At 37.6% G+C, this 19462-nt stretch overlaps 1 protein-coding gene across 1 annotated transcript in view; it reads left to right on the top strand.

Annotated features, from left to right (window-relative positions):
* The first annotated feature begins 3908 nt into the window (after window positions 1-3908).
* Window positions 3909-19462, top strand: part of LOC144665182 (uncharacterized) — a 46264-nt gene continuing 30710 nt past the window's right edge. The window contains 12 exon segments of the mRNA XM_078526355.1: window positions 3909-4240; window positions 8096-8514; window positions 12166-12208; window positions 13202-13298; window positions 13617-13829; window positions 14622-14760; window positions 15537-15660; window positions 15847-15895; window positions 16770-16796; window positions 17130-17282; window positions 17576-17621; window positions 17749-17823. Coding sequence (XP_078382481.1) covers window positions 4237-4240; window positions 8096-8514; window positions 12166-12208; window positions 13202-13298; window positions 13617-13829; window positions 14622-14760; window positions 15537-15660; window positions 15847-15895; window positions 16770-16796; window positions 17130-17282; window positions 17576-17621; window positions 17749-17823 — 1389 coding nt within the window. The 5' untranslated portion in view covers window positions 3909-4236.

Below are 19462 nucleotides of genomic sequence, written 5' to 3'. Positions count from 1 at the left end.
AATTAATGTTTTGTGTGGTGTGTTGCATTGCAACGACAAATGGTTTAGGTTTTCTACAATGAGAATTTGTCAAGATGGTAATTTGCAACAATCTTACAAGAAAAGGAAAAAGTTATCCACTTTGGTTATAGAAAACGGTGTAAAACACCTCTCTAAAATCAACCATAACCGGGTATAGTTGAAACTGTTGGTACCGGTGGACTTCTTCATATGAGCTCGAGGCCGTTTAAGCGAGGTCAAACGTCATTTCTATTCTCCCCGTCTTCACCTAGGGGAAACTCAACAACATTTTATACGCCCGAGGTCTAAACACTTACCCTTTTATAAGCCATTTTTGACAGAATAGGTAAAAAGCTTAATTTCTAAACTTTTTACTTGATTAGCTTCAAAAGTTATAGCACTAACATTTTCCTCTATCTTTCCTACTTCAACTCGTGAAATCCCTACCCTTTACATACCACCAGCCTGAAAAAGGCAACCCTTTCGGGCGAAGTCTCCCCGTACAGTCCACTAAAGGGAGAACTCACTCCACTGGGAAAAGGGGGAGGGAAGTGTTGTTTGACGACCTAAATAACAGCTGCGAAGGAACTAACAACAGGTCGGCTATCAAATAAAAATAAATCACAAGTGCATGTGTAAAAGTACCCTCGCATCGAAAACATCCCGAGAACACAGGCAGACCACCCTATGTGTTCGTGGTTAATTATTGTTGTTGACATGAGACGAACAAAGGAAATTTTGAAATCTATAAGGGTTACTGAAATAAAGCTCTGGAAATGACATATCTTAACTACATTTCGCTCTAAATATCTCAATAAAGTTTAATGAAACGTTTATCGACTTATGTGTTGTATTTCTTCGCCTGCGCGGGCCGTTTTAAGCGCCTTCGAAATGATATGTCATTTCCAGAGCTTTATTTCAGTAACCCTTATAGATTTCAAAATTTCCTTTGTTCGTCTCATGTCAACAACAATAATTAACCACGAACACATAGGGTGGTCTGCCTGTGCCGAGAACGGCGACACCATGTTTTGTATATGAATTCAAGACAAAATTCGTTTCGGCTTACTGGGCCTTTTCTTCCATAATTGGCCCACAAGGTTTTGGGTCGTAAGTCAAAACCCTTAGTAGGTTCTCAGCCTTTGTTGTGGGGGCGAAATCGCCTCGCGCGTGATCGCCGCCCCATTGCATGCCAGGCCAATTCCAAATCACCGCTGTCATACACTCAATTAATCATTAACAGCTTGAACCTGGTCCAGCCACAGTTCCCGCACACAAGCATGATCCTCCATGGTTTCATTTTAGCGAGGAAAAGGATTTGAAAGTCACATGCTTTTCGGTATGTATTTATAGAGTAACTACAAGGGCATTCTTATTTGCTGAATTTACATTGGGAGCTAGAAAAGAGCAAACCTTTGAGAATTACACATGACATGCAATGAAACTTGGTCGACCTCAGCTCGTGTGCCATTGCTGCCATTGTCCTAGAGTCTACAACCTTTTGCTTTGGAATAGATCTAGACAGGAAGCCGATTTCAAAGCTTACGTTTCGTTTATTCTCGCTTGCAGTGCAAAGCTAATACAAAATACAGAATGACATGACAGAGTATAAGGATCATAAAACAACAAACATTTGATAATTTTCCAGTGTAATTTCGGATTACATGTATTCTGTTAATTGTCAGTCGCTCCTAAAGTTTTACATAATTAAATTTAGTTATCATATTGCTTTGATCAAAAGAAAAGATTTTAAATTGCCATTACCTTTACAAAGAAATAAGAATATGTTGCGATATGATTAACGTGACTGGTAGTTTACTGGTAAAGTTTCGCAGTCGAAATCGGATCTCGGCTGTAAGTTGTGTGTCACTTGGGAGAGACACCAGACATTGTTTTGGTAAACCAAAACGCCCTATCGTGCTCGGTTACCTTGCGTCATTTTTCATGGGTTTTTCCAGTTTTTAAACGAGAAAATTAAAAATAATAATAATAATAATATCTAAAAAAATATCTTTATAGTCTTCGACAGGACTCCTGTCTTCGGTCGAAAAAGAGCTTCATTGGCTCGTATTCCTGAGAACAAATCCCCTTGTAGATACATGTACCACGAACTTGTCACTTTCAAACCAATCGTTTCATTTAAGTTACTAATTGTTTTGCTTTAAAATCAGGTTTAGAAATGTGTTATATGTATTTATTCGAATCCTGAAAGTGTTGCCTGTTAGAGGGAATTTTCAAGCTGAGGCATTTGGTTTGTGCTGGGGGGGGGGGGGGGGGGAGGTTATTCCCCATAGCTGACTATACGGGGAGAGGCTCTCGACCCAACGGTCGATTTATTCAAATATTTACTAAAGGGTTTATTCAGTGGAAAATTTTGAAAAAATATGCAGTATCCCTTCTATAGGAATGTGAAAGGGATATATTTAGGGTATACGATATGGTGCGTCGTAATCAGCTCTAATTCCCGCTGTTAAGTAAAATTTCAATAATTTATGCCGGAGGTGAATGAATATTTGAGAGATTAAGCATTACGTTATGCGGCTAGGCCTTTCTCGATTATGCTAGTAAAACTGGCATTTAATGCTACTAGAAATTCTCGCATAAAGCCAAAAAAATGCTAAAATAATGCCTGATTTCCTTAAAAAATGCCACTTGATTTCTAAAAAATGCTTTATTTTATTTCAAACAAAACGTACAAACTTTCACATTATATGCTCATATCAACAACAGGTGATACTTAATAATTGTTTGTTTATAAAAAAAAAAATAAAAAAAAATATTTATTTTTTTAAAAAGAAATAAAAAATAAAAACACACACACACAAGTAACACAACACAAGTACACAAGTAACACAACGCACAAACAGTCGAAACAGACAGAAAACAATCAAATTATGTAATCAAAATTGTGAAACTTAAGGATTATTTATCCTTCTGAGTTCTGAGTGCTGAAAATTTGGATCACAGTCATGAAAAGTGACAGAAAATGCTAGCAATTCTTTTTTGAAGAAAAAACGAAAAAAATGCTCGTTTTCCCAAAAAATGCCGAAACAAATGCTAGCATAATCGAGAAAGGCCTATATGCGGCAAACGGCTAACGCGAGCTTACCTTTCATACCTTTTTAGCGAAATCTTAAATTTCTCCCTTATAAAAATAGGGAAAGAATCCCACATTCATGACAAACACAAAACTACTTATTTCCGTGTACGAACGCCAAACGGCAGACGGTAGAAGTTGAATTTTTGACGTTCGCGGGAAAAGTAAATGTCACGCTTTATCTCTCTAATGCCAGGAGCCATACCCGGAAACTTGATTATGTCTCCTGCTATTGAAGAGTACCGCGGGCTCATCTGCTAACATGGTTACGCAGTCAAGTTGTTTGACACAGTTTGTTTTATTTCGCAAGAGATACCGTCTTGCAGTTTATATATTGCTAGACAAATTATTTATTTATACGAATCAAGTACATGCAAGGCTCTTACGAAAGACACAAGCCAAAACAATGGATTTCGAGGGTCGGTTGGAGTGGGCCAGACAAAGATAAACGTACTTAGGAAACTTTTAATCAACCCCGACTTAAAGAAAAGAAAAGAACTACAAACAATTTTTACACAACAAGGGCACTTACAAATCGAAATCGACATATCAGAGTCCTCGTGTTGTTGATAGGTCTCTTTTGGGTAGCTTTTCAAACTGTCAGTATGTGGTCTTTGTTCGAGTCTTACAAAAACAGGCGCGGTGGTCTAGCTTTATTTCCATAATAATGTACAACCTTCAGTCGTGAATGGATTTGAACTGTATAGTTGACATTTGCACAGAGCTATGTACACAAACGGCTTATGTTTTCGAATATATGCATAGTAGATGTCTGCATTTTAAACATTTCTCACAAGGTGGCAATTTTTGCATGTGATATAACATCACACTGCGCAGGAATCAAAGTGTTTCGTTAGCAAAGCGCCGTCTATAGCAACCGCATGTGTTAATTAGTAATTGTTTCGAACGAAAACTAAAAGATGAAATCAATTCTCATCCCGTGAGGAAATTGGACTGACAAACATGGCCACAATCGAGCTTCGTCTAGCAAAGAATTACAATGAGCTTTATCGTGCTTGAAGGTTGGAAACGACGGCAACGAATTCCTAAAGTTGCAGCTTTTTGTCGGAACGAGATGCAGCATCCATATTTTTAAAACAATCCTTAAAGCCAACCTCAAGGGACTATTCAAGACAATAATGGGTAAGTGATGCTATTTTAAGCGCCGTTACCTTGGAGGATTGATTACTCTTTATTTTCATGACACGAGAGATAATCTGGAGTTGTCACTTAGGTTACATCTTGTAATTGGGCTTTCAGACCAGCCAATATGACTACCATAAAATGTGCGTTAGCTAGGCCCAGTTAATACCAGGCCGTATTTCCCTTATAAACGTGCTCGTGCTTCGTATTAACTCACAGAAAAGTTTGATTAACATTAATTAAAAGATCTAAATTTTTCCTCGAGTTTACGCGAGCCCTGTTTAAGAAATTGTCAGTGTGCGTTTTTCTGAAACACTACGAACCCGCCACAGGAGTTTGCTTCAGGTCGTCATTAAATCAATTCACACAAACGATTCTTGTTTTTCACAACTATAACTCACTAGGACGTGAAATAGCGCGTTTTTACCGCCGTAGACAGCCCCATACTGTTCTGCTACTGTTTCTTTCTTGCCTTCGTTCTTAACCGACGACGTTCATCGGAGCGTTCCCGCGTCGACGCAACAGCGAACAAAAGCTGCATTCCTTTTGGCTAATTACCGAGACCACCAGCTTATTGTTTGCTCCGAGGCTCCAATATCGGCTCTTTATTCGATGCGACACCGCATTCAAGATTTCGTGCTAATCTTGAGAACAAAAAGATCCCTGCTCAATTAGTTATTCGATCGAAATAGCAAAGCACACCGAGCGTACTCTGCAACTTGAGGTAAGTTCTATGAACGATCGACACCCAAACTTTTACTAGGTATAATATAGCTCGATACTTTTATGATAAGATACGATCTTTACGTAGAATTTATGACGATGTGTTTTGTATGGGTATAATAATTCATTCACCTCTTCAAACTTGTCAGTGTAAGCAGGTAGCTTTGTGCATTTGGAGTTTACGTTAAATCAAACGCGAACTCGTCGATTTTTGCTTTTGAACTTCAAAACATTTTGCTCGCTTCTACAATTTTTGCCGGAAAAGCCCTTCGTGTTTACTGCAACTGAGTTAGAACGGAATATTCCAGCGTTTCAAGAGCATCTTGTTTTGTTTGTACAGTTCAAATCTTGTTGTTCTTTTGCTTCAAATCAATAACATTACTGCGATCCATATATTAAAGTGAGTTTCACTCGGCCGTTACTGACACAAAGCTGTTTTGATTATTGGCTTGCACTTCGAAAATGCCTCAATATAACAACGGAAATTGTATATATTGTTCAGTATATGAGAACAGCAACAACTGCTTTCTATAGAAAATGAGATGGGTCTAATTTTATCAAAAGTTTAAATAAACATGCATTTATTTCTTTGTGAACGACATGTAATTCAAAGAAAACAACCACATCTTTGCATCGAAATTAACAATTCTAGTAGGAGGGAAAAATCTTCATTGGTTAATTTTAAAGCGACATTTTTGATCATGTATAAAAACATCGTTATGAATCAATAAACATTATTTATCCGTTCTTAGCCGATTACGCTAGTCAATGTATTTGCAAACGATGAGCTAGAAAGATCATCTTTTGTATTAAAATTGATTTCCTGTAAGGTCATTGCGACACAAAAATTCTTGTGGCACGGCGTGCCTTTGAAACACGTAAATATACCACAGCCGCATTTTAGAAATACCTACACTTATTTGTTATTTTCGTTTAATGCTTGTCCATGCGCAGAACAAAAGGGAAACAATGCCCTATAAAATGCGAATTCTTTTCCTTTGTTATTTCCGTGTAGCTCGCTTTTGTTGCGTTTAACAAAAATAACAAGTTAAATGGAATTAAATCAATGGAATTCAGCATTCAGGACCAACGTTTGGCTTTCAATTGATTGACAGTAGTTCTAACATCTTGGAGAAACTTAGGAAAAGTTCAAAACAGGGAAAGGTAAGAATTGAGAAGAAAAGCTTATAACTGATGCAAATTGTTGAAAAACCCCCGAGGTCTGTACTCGTTGTGGCAGTATTTCGTTAATGCTCGCACGCTATCAAATTTGTTTGCCTTGATAAGTTCACAGTTTTAGTGGCAAATATCTAATGTTTTAGCTTTCATGTAAGTTCAAGTGCATTGCACAAGTGTTGTTTAGTTGGATATAAATTCAGTTATATCAAAACTATTTTAATTGAACTACGCAATACTTCAAAATTTAACACTTTTAATTCTTCTGAGGCTCGAAATGTTATTTCTCCCTACAGACTGATTCCATACATTTCTTTTATTGTCAGTTCTAAGAATCAGTGTGTGATAAATCAAGACATAATATCTCCTAGTTGAGCAGTTATTGATATTATCGAGTGCACCCAACAAGAAAATTTAGGCAAAATGCTTATAATTACATTTTCCTGTTTTCCAATATCTTTTAGGGCCTTTTAAAGGGATGTCGGGTGTAAACATACTTGATTTCCCCGGATTTTTCAACTGAATTATTTTAGAAGTCGCAAAAATTTTTGGCAACAAAATCTTGTGACCCAAATTTTCGAGTAGCTCTTAACTCCGTAACTGTTTTGTTTCACAAAACGATATCTTATCTCTCCGTAAACAACATGCATTGATTTCAAATACAAGAAAAGTTTGAGGTTTTGTTGGTTACTAAGGAAAACTCCCGCCATGTACACATTAATGATTACAGGCCTTTCGGTCGAAACGTCCTTTTGCTGCCCTGGACTTGATGTTATCCTCAGTTAACGATTTTCCTTATTCGCATCACTGTTGGCGTGACAGGGTTTTGATATTGTGTGGAGAAATTAATTCTGGGTCACTTTGGAATTTTAACTGTGTTGTTGGCCGCTGAAAAGAGGTGTAGGTGGTCGGATGAAATGGCGATAAGTTTTAAACTCGAAAATCAGACAGAAGCATTTAAAGCTCCAAAACGGAGCACCCAAAACTTGTAAAAACAAAGTAACTAGCTAAAAACCCCTCAAAAACTGAACAAAGCACTTAAAACTAAAAAAGGGTAGACCCAAATTTCTGAACCATGCAGCCAAACTTCAGAACGAAAAGGAGAATACTGGCGCTGTTTACGTTCTGTATAAAGGTGGATTTCTACTGAACGCGTACGCAAGTCGTTCATACATTTTTCACGCACGCAAACGCACTTAAAAAAATACGCGTCAGTGGAAATCCAGCATAAGTCTCGCTTGGCGTGCCTTTGTTTGACCGTCAGAGGAGGAACGGAAACGAGGAAGAAGACATACTCGGATCGTCTGATTAATGCTTGGTCTGTCCTGCTAGAAATAGTGTCATTCGATAGTAATACGTTAACTATACAAGGGTTATTCTCCACACTTTCATTGATGGGTTAAATCGAATTGTGACCCAATCTACTTAGATGGCATATAGCGGTTTCCAGCGCACTTTTCACACAATTTTCGAAAATTATAAGTGGCCCTGAAACCCTTCCATATCTTCACATGCTGATCACAATTCGGTAATAAAAATGGTGACCATCCAACTCTTTTTGAGTGATAATTTATTAGCACTTAGTTAGAATTAAGGGGGTTTTCAACCGTTTACACTGTTGCTATGGAAACCTGGAACGTGCTTGAAACCGCTGCCAGCTAGCCACCGCAGAATGTCTGTATGGTTGTCTAGAACCCTGTAGAATGCATAAGGTCAACCATCCTTTCGCTTTTATGCTAGTATTTGAAGAAAAAATATGCTGGTTTCGCTTCTTAATTAATAGTGCAGAAAACTGCTGTGCCACTAAATTTTCAGAATTGGTATTATAAATGATAAACAATAAGAAAATATATTATTCCCGCTCTCAAGGGTCAAACATGCTTGTTTTAGCAAATACGTTTAATGCGGTTTCCTGTACGTCTTATATTGTTTTGTTTGGTTTGTAATCCACTTAAGGACTCAGCGAATTAGAAGATTTACAACAGCGTTACACTCGCTTGGAGCAGTTATACAGCGAGGCAGTCAGAGCAAGGGACGAAGCGATCGAGGAGAGAGATAAGGCAACAGTGCTCATTGCATTACAATTACAAAGTGAAACCGAGGAATTAAACAAACAGATCGAAACTCTGCATAGCCAAAGTAAGAAACTGAGTGAAGAGAATGAGGATTTGAAAATACGGCTGGGCTACGCAAAGGACGACCTGAATAAATTACAACAAAGACATATTGCGCTACAAATTGAACAAGAAAAGTGTTTACAGGAGAAAGAAGATGCATTAGCTCTTGTGAAAGAATTTGAAAACAGCAAAGAAAAACGCAACAGGGTTGAGCAAGAAGATAAACAAGACGAAAAGAAAATGGGAAGCAAAGAAAAGGTATGTGAAAAAGCCATCAGTCATATATTAACAATATTAACTTAATGTTTTTGAAAAGCGAAATTTTTACAGATGGAGATTTTTCTTAATCAGTGCAAAAGATCCAAGAAAAACTTTTACTTAACTACTCTATTATCGATTCTCAGTGTTTTCTTGGATAATCTGATAGATGCAAAGTCCATAAGTTATGTACAAACATTCTCAAGGACCACCAAAGCTCACACAACAACTTAAATAATATTTGTAATAAGATTCAACATAGTTAATGCCAAATATCAAAAGGTGATCGATTGTTTGGTTTGTGTAACTGTTTCATTATATAATTGACGACTAAATTTAATTGATTGAATAATTAATTTTTATAATTAATAAGCTTGTTTCTGATTTATCTCAATTTGTAACTAGCTGTTTGATAAGTTACGTTTTGCATACCATGACGCATCTAATCGCTTTACGTAATCGCCGTTTCATCTCACCGCGCTTGCACTCATTAATTTATTTACTCCTAAATTATGTGATAAGTCATGTTTTCAAGTGATGACGCATCTCAGCACTTCAAGCCAGTATTTTTCAGCTGGCGTAAAACAGCAGTCGGAAATCCTTCTACGTTCGCAGGCAACGTTTTATCGCACCGTATTTATCTATTTGTGTATTTTGTTCCTATAGTTATGTGTTAAGAGATGACGCATCTCAGCACTTAAAGCGAGTAACGCCGTTTCGTTGCACCTCGCATGCATGATTTCATGGTTTACTTTTGGGAACCATCGAGAACTCTGTAGCTACGGCTTCAAATGTCAAATGGTCAAGTTACGGTAATAAGTGAATTCTATATTGAACAACAAAACCCACTCCATCCCCCCCCCCTTAATCCCAGTCCCATCTCTACTTAAGATACACGAAAAATTCGGGCTGACATTTAATAAGCAATAGTTTATCGACAATTTTCTCCGATATCAGAGGTTTTCGTTGAAAAGGCTATCCCATGAGTGATTTTTAACGACAGGCAACAAAAATAAAGAAACACATGCCCTGGCAGTTGGTATGGAGAAGTGTTTCTTTGAGCTAGGGTTGAAATTGGCTGTCTTTTGGAGTCTATTCCGTTAGCCAACGTAGTAGTTGGTTTCTTTCCGGTAATGTGAGGGGCGCATGAAAGCTTGGGGCGGCCGCGGTAGACAGAACAACTGTCGCTACGCGGTCCAGTATTCCGTGCGTTGACCGGAGCGGTAAGGTGATAACGTAAACCGAGATCTCCGTACTTCTTGATATTATGCGAAAATAAACTCTTTATCGTTCTATGAGAGAAATTTGCCTTAATTTACGTTTGTTACTCTTCTGACATTGCACAGTCGTGAAGTTATTCACTGATTGTTGATGACGTGACGTCATACGGAACTGGTCATCGCCAAATATGGTGAGGCGTACTTCAACTAACCTTCGGCATATCAGAAAAGGGAATAATTCTGAAAGTGTTATGAAACCTATATCATTTTTGTTTGAAGCTTTCAATAAAAGTAAGACCGGCTTTCAGTGCATTAATTTGCAGGGAAAAGTTTTAAGAATGATTATGTCGAAAATCAACAAGTTTGACATACTTTTATTATTCGTCATTACATTCATTTTTGATGCGTCATGTGTGTATCATTCCTTCCTTGCATAATGAACAAGGCCAAGAGGCCATGACAATATTCTTAAACGCAAAAATCCACAAACATTAGCGGGTCACATAGTTAACTTATTAAGTGTGATTTGCTTACGTGATCAGCTGGCAATTCTAAACAGATCGCACGACGTCTGTTTTTGAAAATGTGTTTTTAGGTTTTATAATGCTCATAAAATTATTTATTGCGAGAATTTTCACACTTCCAGGTTATTGTTTAAGGACACTTTTTGAGGTTATGAGCGGAAAGGTGTATCAATAACGTTTCCTAACGTCCTGTAGGGCATAAACACCAAAATCATGAGGACACATTTTATATTCTTATTGTTGTTTTCGTGGAAAGCTCGATCGATTTTACAAAATACTTGGAGAAATTAACGGCATTCAAATAAATTCACAGGTTTTCAAGTGTAATAAAAAATATTTATTGAATTAACTTTTCAATTGCGCGCTAGTACGCCTTTGTTCTCAAGCAAAAATTGTACATTCCACAATAATGCACTCATTCAAGCATGTATTGCTTTTGTGTTGTTTGAAAGCAGCTAAGCGCCAACCTCTAAACTAAACAGCTCGATTTCTCTCCGGCAACGTGGGAAAAATGTGGTCCAACATCAACTGGTCGAATCTCGGTAGAGCTGTTAAATCTGTTTTAAATGACGAACTTTCGGCGACGTCAGAAAATGGCCAGTTTTGTTTCAACCATGGGTTGTACATGGTCTTGTAGTTAGCGACGAAAACATGGACAGGTTTTTTGAGCATTTGAATACCATCTTTGAGGTTAGTACGTTAGTGAAGGTCGGGTAATCTCGGCGTTTATTTATGTGATTTTACCAGGTATGAAATTGTTTCTTAACGTTATTTTCGTGCTCCTCGCCAATATTGTGTCGATGAGGCAGCGAAATGGTAATTTCGACAGTTTCACGACTACTGAGCTATCACAACAAATTTAAGCTGCACGGTTCAAATCCACTGTGTCAAAACAAGAATTCATCGCTTTTGAAAACTTAGATCACGACCATTGCTACCTGCTAGTTTTTTTTACCATTTTCCGTTTAGCTTCGTACATGTACATTTCTAACCAATAAAGTAACGCGTTAAGTATCAACTTTAGATGTGATATTGACCAAGTATCGTGCTTAATTCGCATTAAGTGCTCCATTTATAATCTTATGCCGGGGTCATCTAAGCTTATTGTTATTTCACTTAGGATACTCGCATTTTTATTACTTCCATTTTCTAAGGAATGTGAGTTATGGTCTTGACGGTAATAACTGAAACATGCAGCACTCTTTGTCAAATAATAAATTCTCCTTCTTTGCTGGCGTCTCTAAATTTTACATGATACCGGTCGATCAAAATTCATATATCGTCTTAAAAGACAATTTCACCTTCGTGATTAGCTTATTGATTAGCAAGTCATGTGTCCCCAAATGTGGAGTTCGTAGAGTCTAGCTGCATTACAGGAGTTTAAGAGAGGCAAAGCGCGGAGCGCATGCAAGACGAAAAATAAACGACTTTTCGAACCATTGATTACTCGAGCCTTCCTATATCTCGAACCAAAGTTGTATCCCTTGGATTTGCTGATTTGCTTCACTCAGTTGAACACTGCGATTTTTATTGCCGATTTTTCGAGCCAATTCTCATTTTTCTTGGAGGCTCGAGAAATGGGTCTTCTACTGTATTTATATTTTAGAGAAAAATGAAATGCTACAAATCTTGATCGGTTCTTTGAAACTATTACAAATAGACGCCTTGTTATGTAATGTAGTCAAGCTTAATTGATCTTTCTAAAAAAGAAACTGAATGTTAAACAAAGCTTTAATTAGCGATGACTTTAGTAATCTTTCTGGTAAGAACTATGGTCACTTTTGCTTATTAAAAGCAACTGTGAATGGTTAGAAACGTTTCCTCCTCTCCAACTGAGTAACATGGTCGTGATCAACGGCTTTGAAATTTTGCTTTTCCATTAGTATATGTTGTTCTTCATTTCTTAGGATCCCGCTTACAGCAGTGTCAGAGATGAGATTTTCACATCAGGTATACCATTGTTTTGTTATTTCATTCACAAAAAACCCAACGAGGCAGTTAAGCTTTGCAGGATGTCTCGCTGTTTTTGATCACATGCCTAATTTAACTTTTGTAGAAGACAATGGAAACTGTATGGTACTGCGGGTTCTTTTGACAAAAGTTTAAATTTTATTCATCATAGTTTTTAGAAAGACGCCAACAATGGAATTGCGACATAACATGCTATTATTCCCGGATTTTTTAGCTTGCCTTGGAAATGTTTTATTTACTTCCTACCATTGTTTTTCAGTTAAAACACACACTGTCTGAATGGGGGGTAAGAAATCATGTAGTTGACAGTTACAATGTTGGCCTTATATTGTCAGTTTTCAGTTAACGTTTAAAGTCTTTAAGATGTCAGTCGTTTAAAATGTCGATTCATTTCTATTGTCTTTTCTCATCCGATCTTGAAATTGTTGTCCGTGTGTCATTTGTCTCTTAAACTTTTGAGTCATTGTGTGGTTTCAGCAAATATCTATTTTCAGCCAAAAGTAGGTCATTGGAAATTCCGAGGGGGGGCAAAAAACTAAATTAGAACTTCTAGAGGGGAGAGGATAACAAAAGTAATTTAAACCTTTCATGGGGGTGATATGTATACTTTCTGCAACAACACATAGGTGAATTTGAAGTTGTCATTTAAAACAGAAATAAAATAAAAATAAAAAACGAATAAAACCATTTTTAGATATTTCTCTTTAGGGGCTTCAGTCTTTCTCTACTCGAAAGTGATGTCTGAGATCTGGAAAGAAAAAATTCATAATGATTTGTTGTGGCTCGGTTTTGAATTTCGCGTGTAAAGAACAACCAAGACTGTAGCACTACGTCATCAGCATGAAATTTTATCAACTAGAATCTCAGTCGTATTTTGACCGAACGTTTACTCAGGTTTTTCACCTCAGTTGTCGTCTGGATGACAAGGTAGAGTCATATGTTACAATGTATTTCTGCTTCATTTTATTTTAGAATCGGAAAAGGACTTGGAACTGGAACCCAGGCCACCTGTGACACTCAAAAAGTCTCGTCTTGAGGAGAGCTTTGATGTTCATGAAGAAATCGGAAAGTAAGATGCTATATTGATATTATACATAGAAATCGACGAATTTGAGCACATTAGATATATTCTGTCAGTTGAAGACGAAATCTTTAATTTAAAGAATATATTGGTATAATATATTGGTTTTAACTTGATTGAGAAAGGGAATTTATAGTCTGTTAAACTTTCGCCATTGCTACTGAAAGAAACGTGAGTTCATCTTGTCTTATCTTAAAATAAATAATTAATTGACCACTCCCCGATAGGGGCTTTTCAGGGCCAATGTGAATAAGCACCGAAACAAATACTTAAAAATTGCATTGATATGTGATTCCTCACTAACAGGGGAAAGTTTGGTGTGGTAAAGAAAGTAACAGAACGCACATCACAGACGGTGTTTGCTGCTAAGCACATCAGGCTCAGCTCCAGTGGCAGCGGTTCTTCACGTGAAGACATCATGCGCGAAATCAACATCATGAACCAGCTACACCACAAGAGGCTTGTGGGATTGGTAGATGCATTTGACATGTCTAGGAATATCGTTATGATCATGGAGTTGTAAGTATAAGAGACACGTGCAAGTATTTTAAGAACGCCAGGTAGAAATATTATAGGACGATTTTGCCCTGTTCACACTTATGCGTTTTCATCGATTCTTTTTTGCCTATCGTCCACACAACAATGATCGAAACTTTCCCCTGTATGTTCTCGCCCAAACTTAAACGCACTAAAAATGCTGACACCACGAAAAAACAACAACAACAGCAGCTAATGTGCGCATGCGACAAAAAGACGCTACGCCCACAATGTGTTTGATAAGGTGCAACAGATTAGATCATTTAGAGTTTTTTTTTACACTTTACAGCATTAATATCCTCATGTAGGATGGTTTTCTTCTCTGCAACAGCGTTTTCAAATGTATGCATTTTCAATACAAACGATGAGCGTTTTTGATCGATGTAGTGTGGACGATAAGCGAAAACGCATTGATGAAACGCATCAACAAAAAACGGAATTAGTGTAGACGGGTTCTTAGAGGAAGCAATTCGTCTAATTCAGTAGGTACGCCCGTGACCGTTGCAAGCAAAAGTCGTGACATCTAAATTAGCCTGAGGCCTATACTGTGCTACTTAACAATATGATACTTTGCTTCTTTTTTAGAAATTTGCAAAACACACGAGAGAACAAGTTTGTATTCGTTTTGCCCCTGGCTTCGAATTTGAGTTTGAAAAGAATATTTTTCTAATACTCAATTTGGCCTAACGTAATTTACTTTTTCATACTAAAAGAAGAGGACTGTAATTGATCTTTAGAATTATAACGTTAACTAAATTTTTACCTCATTTGCAGTGTGTCTGGAGGAGAGTTATTTGAACGAGTAGCGGATGCTGATTGCTTGACAGAAAAAGAAGCTTCGTTTTACATGTACCAACTGCTACAGGGTCTGCAATACATGCACATGAAGAACATTGTGCATCTGGATCTGAAGGTAACTAAATCCTTTCAACAAACTATCCTTGTAACAAGCTGTTTACTATACTCTGACAAACTCCCTCCCGCCCCATCCCGACATCCCATGAAGGGAGAAGGGGAAGGGGCACTTCGATATTTGTATCTGCCCCTGCTTAGGCCGGAGGTGGGGAGCCGAAGTTTCTCTTTTTGAATTTGGCAGTTATTTGTGACAAATTAAATATTTTGTGACTAGTATGACGCAGCGTAAGTCCCGGCCAAGAGAATCTTCAGAGACCATAGCTTGACCTGCTTAGCAAACTCGTTAAGCATCTCGCTCAAAGTTCCTTTTGCAAACAATATGTTGACAGCAATCTCGCCTTATACCAAACAAAGATTCTCAACCGCACAAAATCAAGAGTTTAAATTAATAATGGAAGTTGACAGTTACTTGTGACAGATTACATAGTTCGTGGCTAGCCCAGGACGCAGCTATATTTTATAAGTGAACTTGATCTTATCCAGTCTGGTTAAGGGTAAAGTCTGTCTTTGAGTCCACGCTGGTCAGCCTAACGTCCTGAGTTCAGTACTGTTTTATGAAATCACCAAGACTGGAAGAAGAAAATGAATTGTAACTTAGTCTGCAATAGAATCAGTGCTAGTCCATCGCGCAGGCGTCTTCCTTGCCCTCTTCAGCATTTTCGCTAGGCTCCCTAACAATTTGCCGATACCCAATTATACACCTGTACTCGTCATTCAGGAGATAAGTGGTTTTAACAGTCTCTTTTTATTTTGTCTCTTTTTTTCTGTCACCAGCCTGAGAACATTGTGTGCGTCAGCAAGGATAGCTGGGATATTAAACTGATTGACTTTGGCCTGGCGCAGGAGCTCGTTCAGGGGGTTCGAATGAAGGCACTTAAAGGGACCCCTGAGTTTATGGGTATGTTCACCCCAGAATGTTCCTCGCAGGTCTTCTTTTCGCTGTTTACAACTTTTCTTTCGTTTTGAAATACAAAAACAATGTCACGACTTTGGGAATGGATTTTGAATACATATTAACCCTCGGAGAACGAGATTTAACATGTCCAGCGGAAAATTAAATATGGATTGTTTTATTTTCTCGCAGCTCCAGAAGCAGTGAATTTTGAGACCATCTCGTTGGCTACAGATATGTGGTATGTAGACTGAAATACTGGAGTTATTAGAGGCTAGGTTAAGTAATAAATGGGACTACCTGAACAATTAAAAGTTTAACAGTTATAACGAGGGTATGCTTAGCTTAAGTATTGCTCCAAGTCAACTTCTCATAGGTCTCTTAAGCGAGCGAAGCGAACTTTAGTCCGGTAAGCAGTTTCTAAAGCAAGTAAAGCGACAAAGTCAAGCTTAGCTTGAAAAAAGTGCCTAGTTTGGATCAGAGGCCACGTACAAAAGGAATTGTGACAGGTGTACTGAAAAACTTAAAACGATGTTCAAATTATTATTTTTTTTAAGAAAATTTGGAAACAACGGGTATTAGTAAAAAAAAAACATGTTGTTTAAGATATATTTAATTGAATATTAAGATGCACAATCCATACGGGTTACTAGCACAGTATGGTAAGGTAATGTAAAGTGTGCGTTTGAGCCTAGAGGTCCATCAGTTTCCATAGCATGACTGTGAAGCGACGCGTTTCTACTTCTCCCTGGATTGGAAGCCTGTCCATCGCAGGGTTACTCCCAGCAGTAAATTTGCCGTTACCTATTTATACACCTGAGTGGAGACAGGCACTATAAGGGTAAAGTGTCTTCCCCAAGAAAACAACATAGTGACCCGGCCAGGGCTTGAACCCGGACTGCACGATCCTGAGTCCAGTGGGCTAACCATTTGGTTACCGCGTCTTCCGTTACTTGCACAATACAAATAACTAATGTGTAGATTTAAATGCGCTTATATAAAAATGCATTCAGAATCCGGAATCTAAACGACAGGTTAAAAAAAACACGAGCATATTTGTTAAACGTTTTCAACTTGACTTTACGTAACTAAAATTGCATTTTTTTTCCTTTTAGGAGCGTTGGAGTCATAGCTTATATTCTGTAAGTATCTAACTTTTGGTGAAAAAACAAGTGCTGTATTTGATAATTTTTTTCTCAGAAACTCTTGATGAATCTCCAAATTGTAACTTCCACTTTAAAAAAAAGAAACAGTGCCAGCGGTAACGCCAAGTTTCTTTTTCAAGTGAACATGGTGGATTAAGACAGTCGCATTGCTTGGCAACGCCTTGGGCAAAAACCGTGGGCTCATTTTATTCTACGAGATGTGCTCGAACCCAAAACTTGCTTATCGACGTTATTTAACAGCATACATAAATTACTCGTTTTTATAATAACCACTTACGCTAATTGCGCTCTCAAATTCTCAATGTTTAGTCTTAGTGGTTTATCGCCACTGTTGGGAGATAACGACAATGAGACACTTGCCAACGTCACAGCCGTTGAATGGGACTTTGAGGACGAAAGCTTTGACGTCATCTCAGACCAGGCTAAAGACTTCATCGCTCAGTTATTGGTGAAAAACGCCAGGTATGTGTAGGGGTACACAAACATTGCACTAATGCTTCAAAAGCAAGAGTGTTGGCATTGCAAGTTTAAAGAACTAATTTTCCGATTCAGGATGTTTAAATTATCGCCATCATCATTGACTACAGATGTAATATAAGACCCACTTCCTCTGTGTTACTCTGCATCGAAACATTGGAAAATTGCTGGTGGTGATAAAATTAAATCGAAACGGATTGCACAATTTAAAACATTAATCTTTAAAGTTGAATTAATATTCATTGATACGAGTTTTGTGTATTTTCTTTAAACTACAGGAAACGAAACACAGTTAAACAAAGTCTAGAACACGAGTGGATGAAGGTAACGAATTGAATTGAATTGTTAGCCCTTTCAAACATGTCAAAGTGTATGGGTTGGTTTGCTTGTTTACCTGCTGGATTGGTGATCGTTGGTGGTTGGTTGATTTGTTTTGTTCTTTTCTTTGCAGAGAAGTGCATCAGCTAACGCGGTTAAAATTGACACCAAAAAACTAAAACAGTTTTTGGCCAAGAGAAGGTGGCAGGTGAGAAAATATTGACGCAAATCATGAAATTTAACATATAAAAAGTGAGTTCCTGGCCTTGATTTATAGCTGCACTACAATGTTAAATTACAAAATTACCAACGATAGCTTCCCGTGCGTGCCACGAGCAATGATGGAGATAGCTTCAGGGAAAATTCTCTTTCACCACATTGCCCACAGCTCTCTTTTCCAGCTAGCGGCTTGTAGTTACATATGCGCTACTTGTATGTTGTAGCTGGCTTGAAATATAATTCGTTTTACATTGATCAATTACATTTTTATCTCTAATTTTTTTATTCAATATATGATGACATATTAATGAATGAATGATTACTAACATTGATAATTTGACGTGATTTGTTAACATTAACATTTAACAAATAACTTGAAATCAAATAATTAATTAATGAGTATTTAAAATGTGACTTCTTATCTTGAAGTCTATTCGAGAATTACACGTATCTTGGCTAATTGCTTGCTAATTTTGACATTCGTTTGTCATAACCTTTTTAATCCATTCAATTAATTATTCTTTACCGATACTGAATAACCCTGAGCACAACTTATTGTCGCCTTCAGATTCGACAAATTTATGCACATTATAATTCAAAAGTCAAATCATTGGCTTTTGAGAGCAGGTGTTTTTGATTCTAATAACTGAATATGACTGAAAATTATACTGTTCTGATTGGCTAAGAGCAGGCAAATTTAACATTAATTTTTGCTTCAGTTCAATTACATGATTTCAAATTACCCGACGAAAACGATCAACGAAAACGTCCAAAATCAGAGCTTTTCAAAGAGTAACGAACATAACTCCAAGATTTTCTGAGATATTTCTGCTCTTGATTAAACTAAAATCTTTTTCGGCTATAAATCGAATCTTTAAATTCAACATCGAATTCAAATTTGTACTGTAAAGCCCGGTTCAGACGCCGATCTTTTCATGAGCCGAACCTAATTCCCTGAATTAAGTACATGAAAAGATCGGCGTCTGAATCAAATTAGAACGGCTATTTCAATTTGGAACGGCTCACCCGTTCTTCCCGCCTGGCTTGCCGAGAATTTCGCCTGTAGAACGCCTTTGGAACGACTTTGATTCAGACGCGGTACTTTTCATGTGCCGATCCTAATTCATAAATTATTATAATGTATTTTGTCTGGTTTTATTGGAACTGTATTAGGAACGGCCTCGGAACGGCCAAAAAGTACGGTGTCTGAATCAAAAGGCTTACTTTTGTCAATTCGGGTCGGTCCAAATTCGAATTGAGTTCGGCTCATGATATGAAAAGTACGGCGTCTGAACCGGGCCTAAGATATCAACTAGAACACCGTCTTAAAAGTGCTCTCAAAAGTCAGTTGAGCCGGCAACAGAAATTTAATGACTCTCACAACTCACGTGACTAACAAGCACACTATTTGTCTGGTAAATAAACACTCACTCCGCACAACTCAGATCACGTCAGTCAAATTCTGTACATGTGCTCATAGATTCCCAGCTTAAGCGCATGCGCCAATCATTCAGGGCTGCTGACTGATGACGAAATCCTCGAGGTTAGTCGTGTGTGGAACCAACAAGTGTTACCATGGTTACAGACGTGTGAATTTTAGGTTACTGAACTCTATTCCCTACTTTTAG

This window comes from Oculina patagonica, chromosome 9 (genome assembly GCF_052425735.1).
Source record: "Oculina patagonica isolate OP01 chromosome 9, crgOcupat, whole genome shotgun sequence".
Taxonomy (NCBI): Eukaryota; Metazoa; Cnidaria; class Anthozoa; order Scleractinia; family Oculinidae; genus Oculina; species Oculina patagonica.
This window is presented reverse-complemented; position numbering and strand designations above follow the sequence as displayed.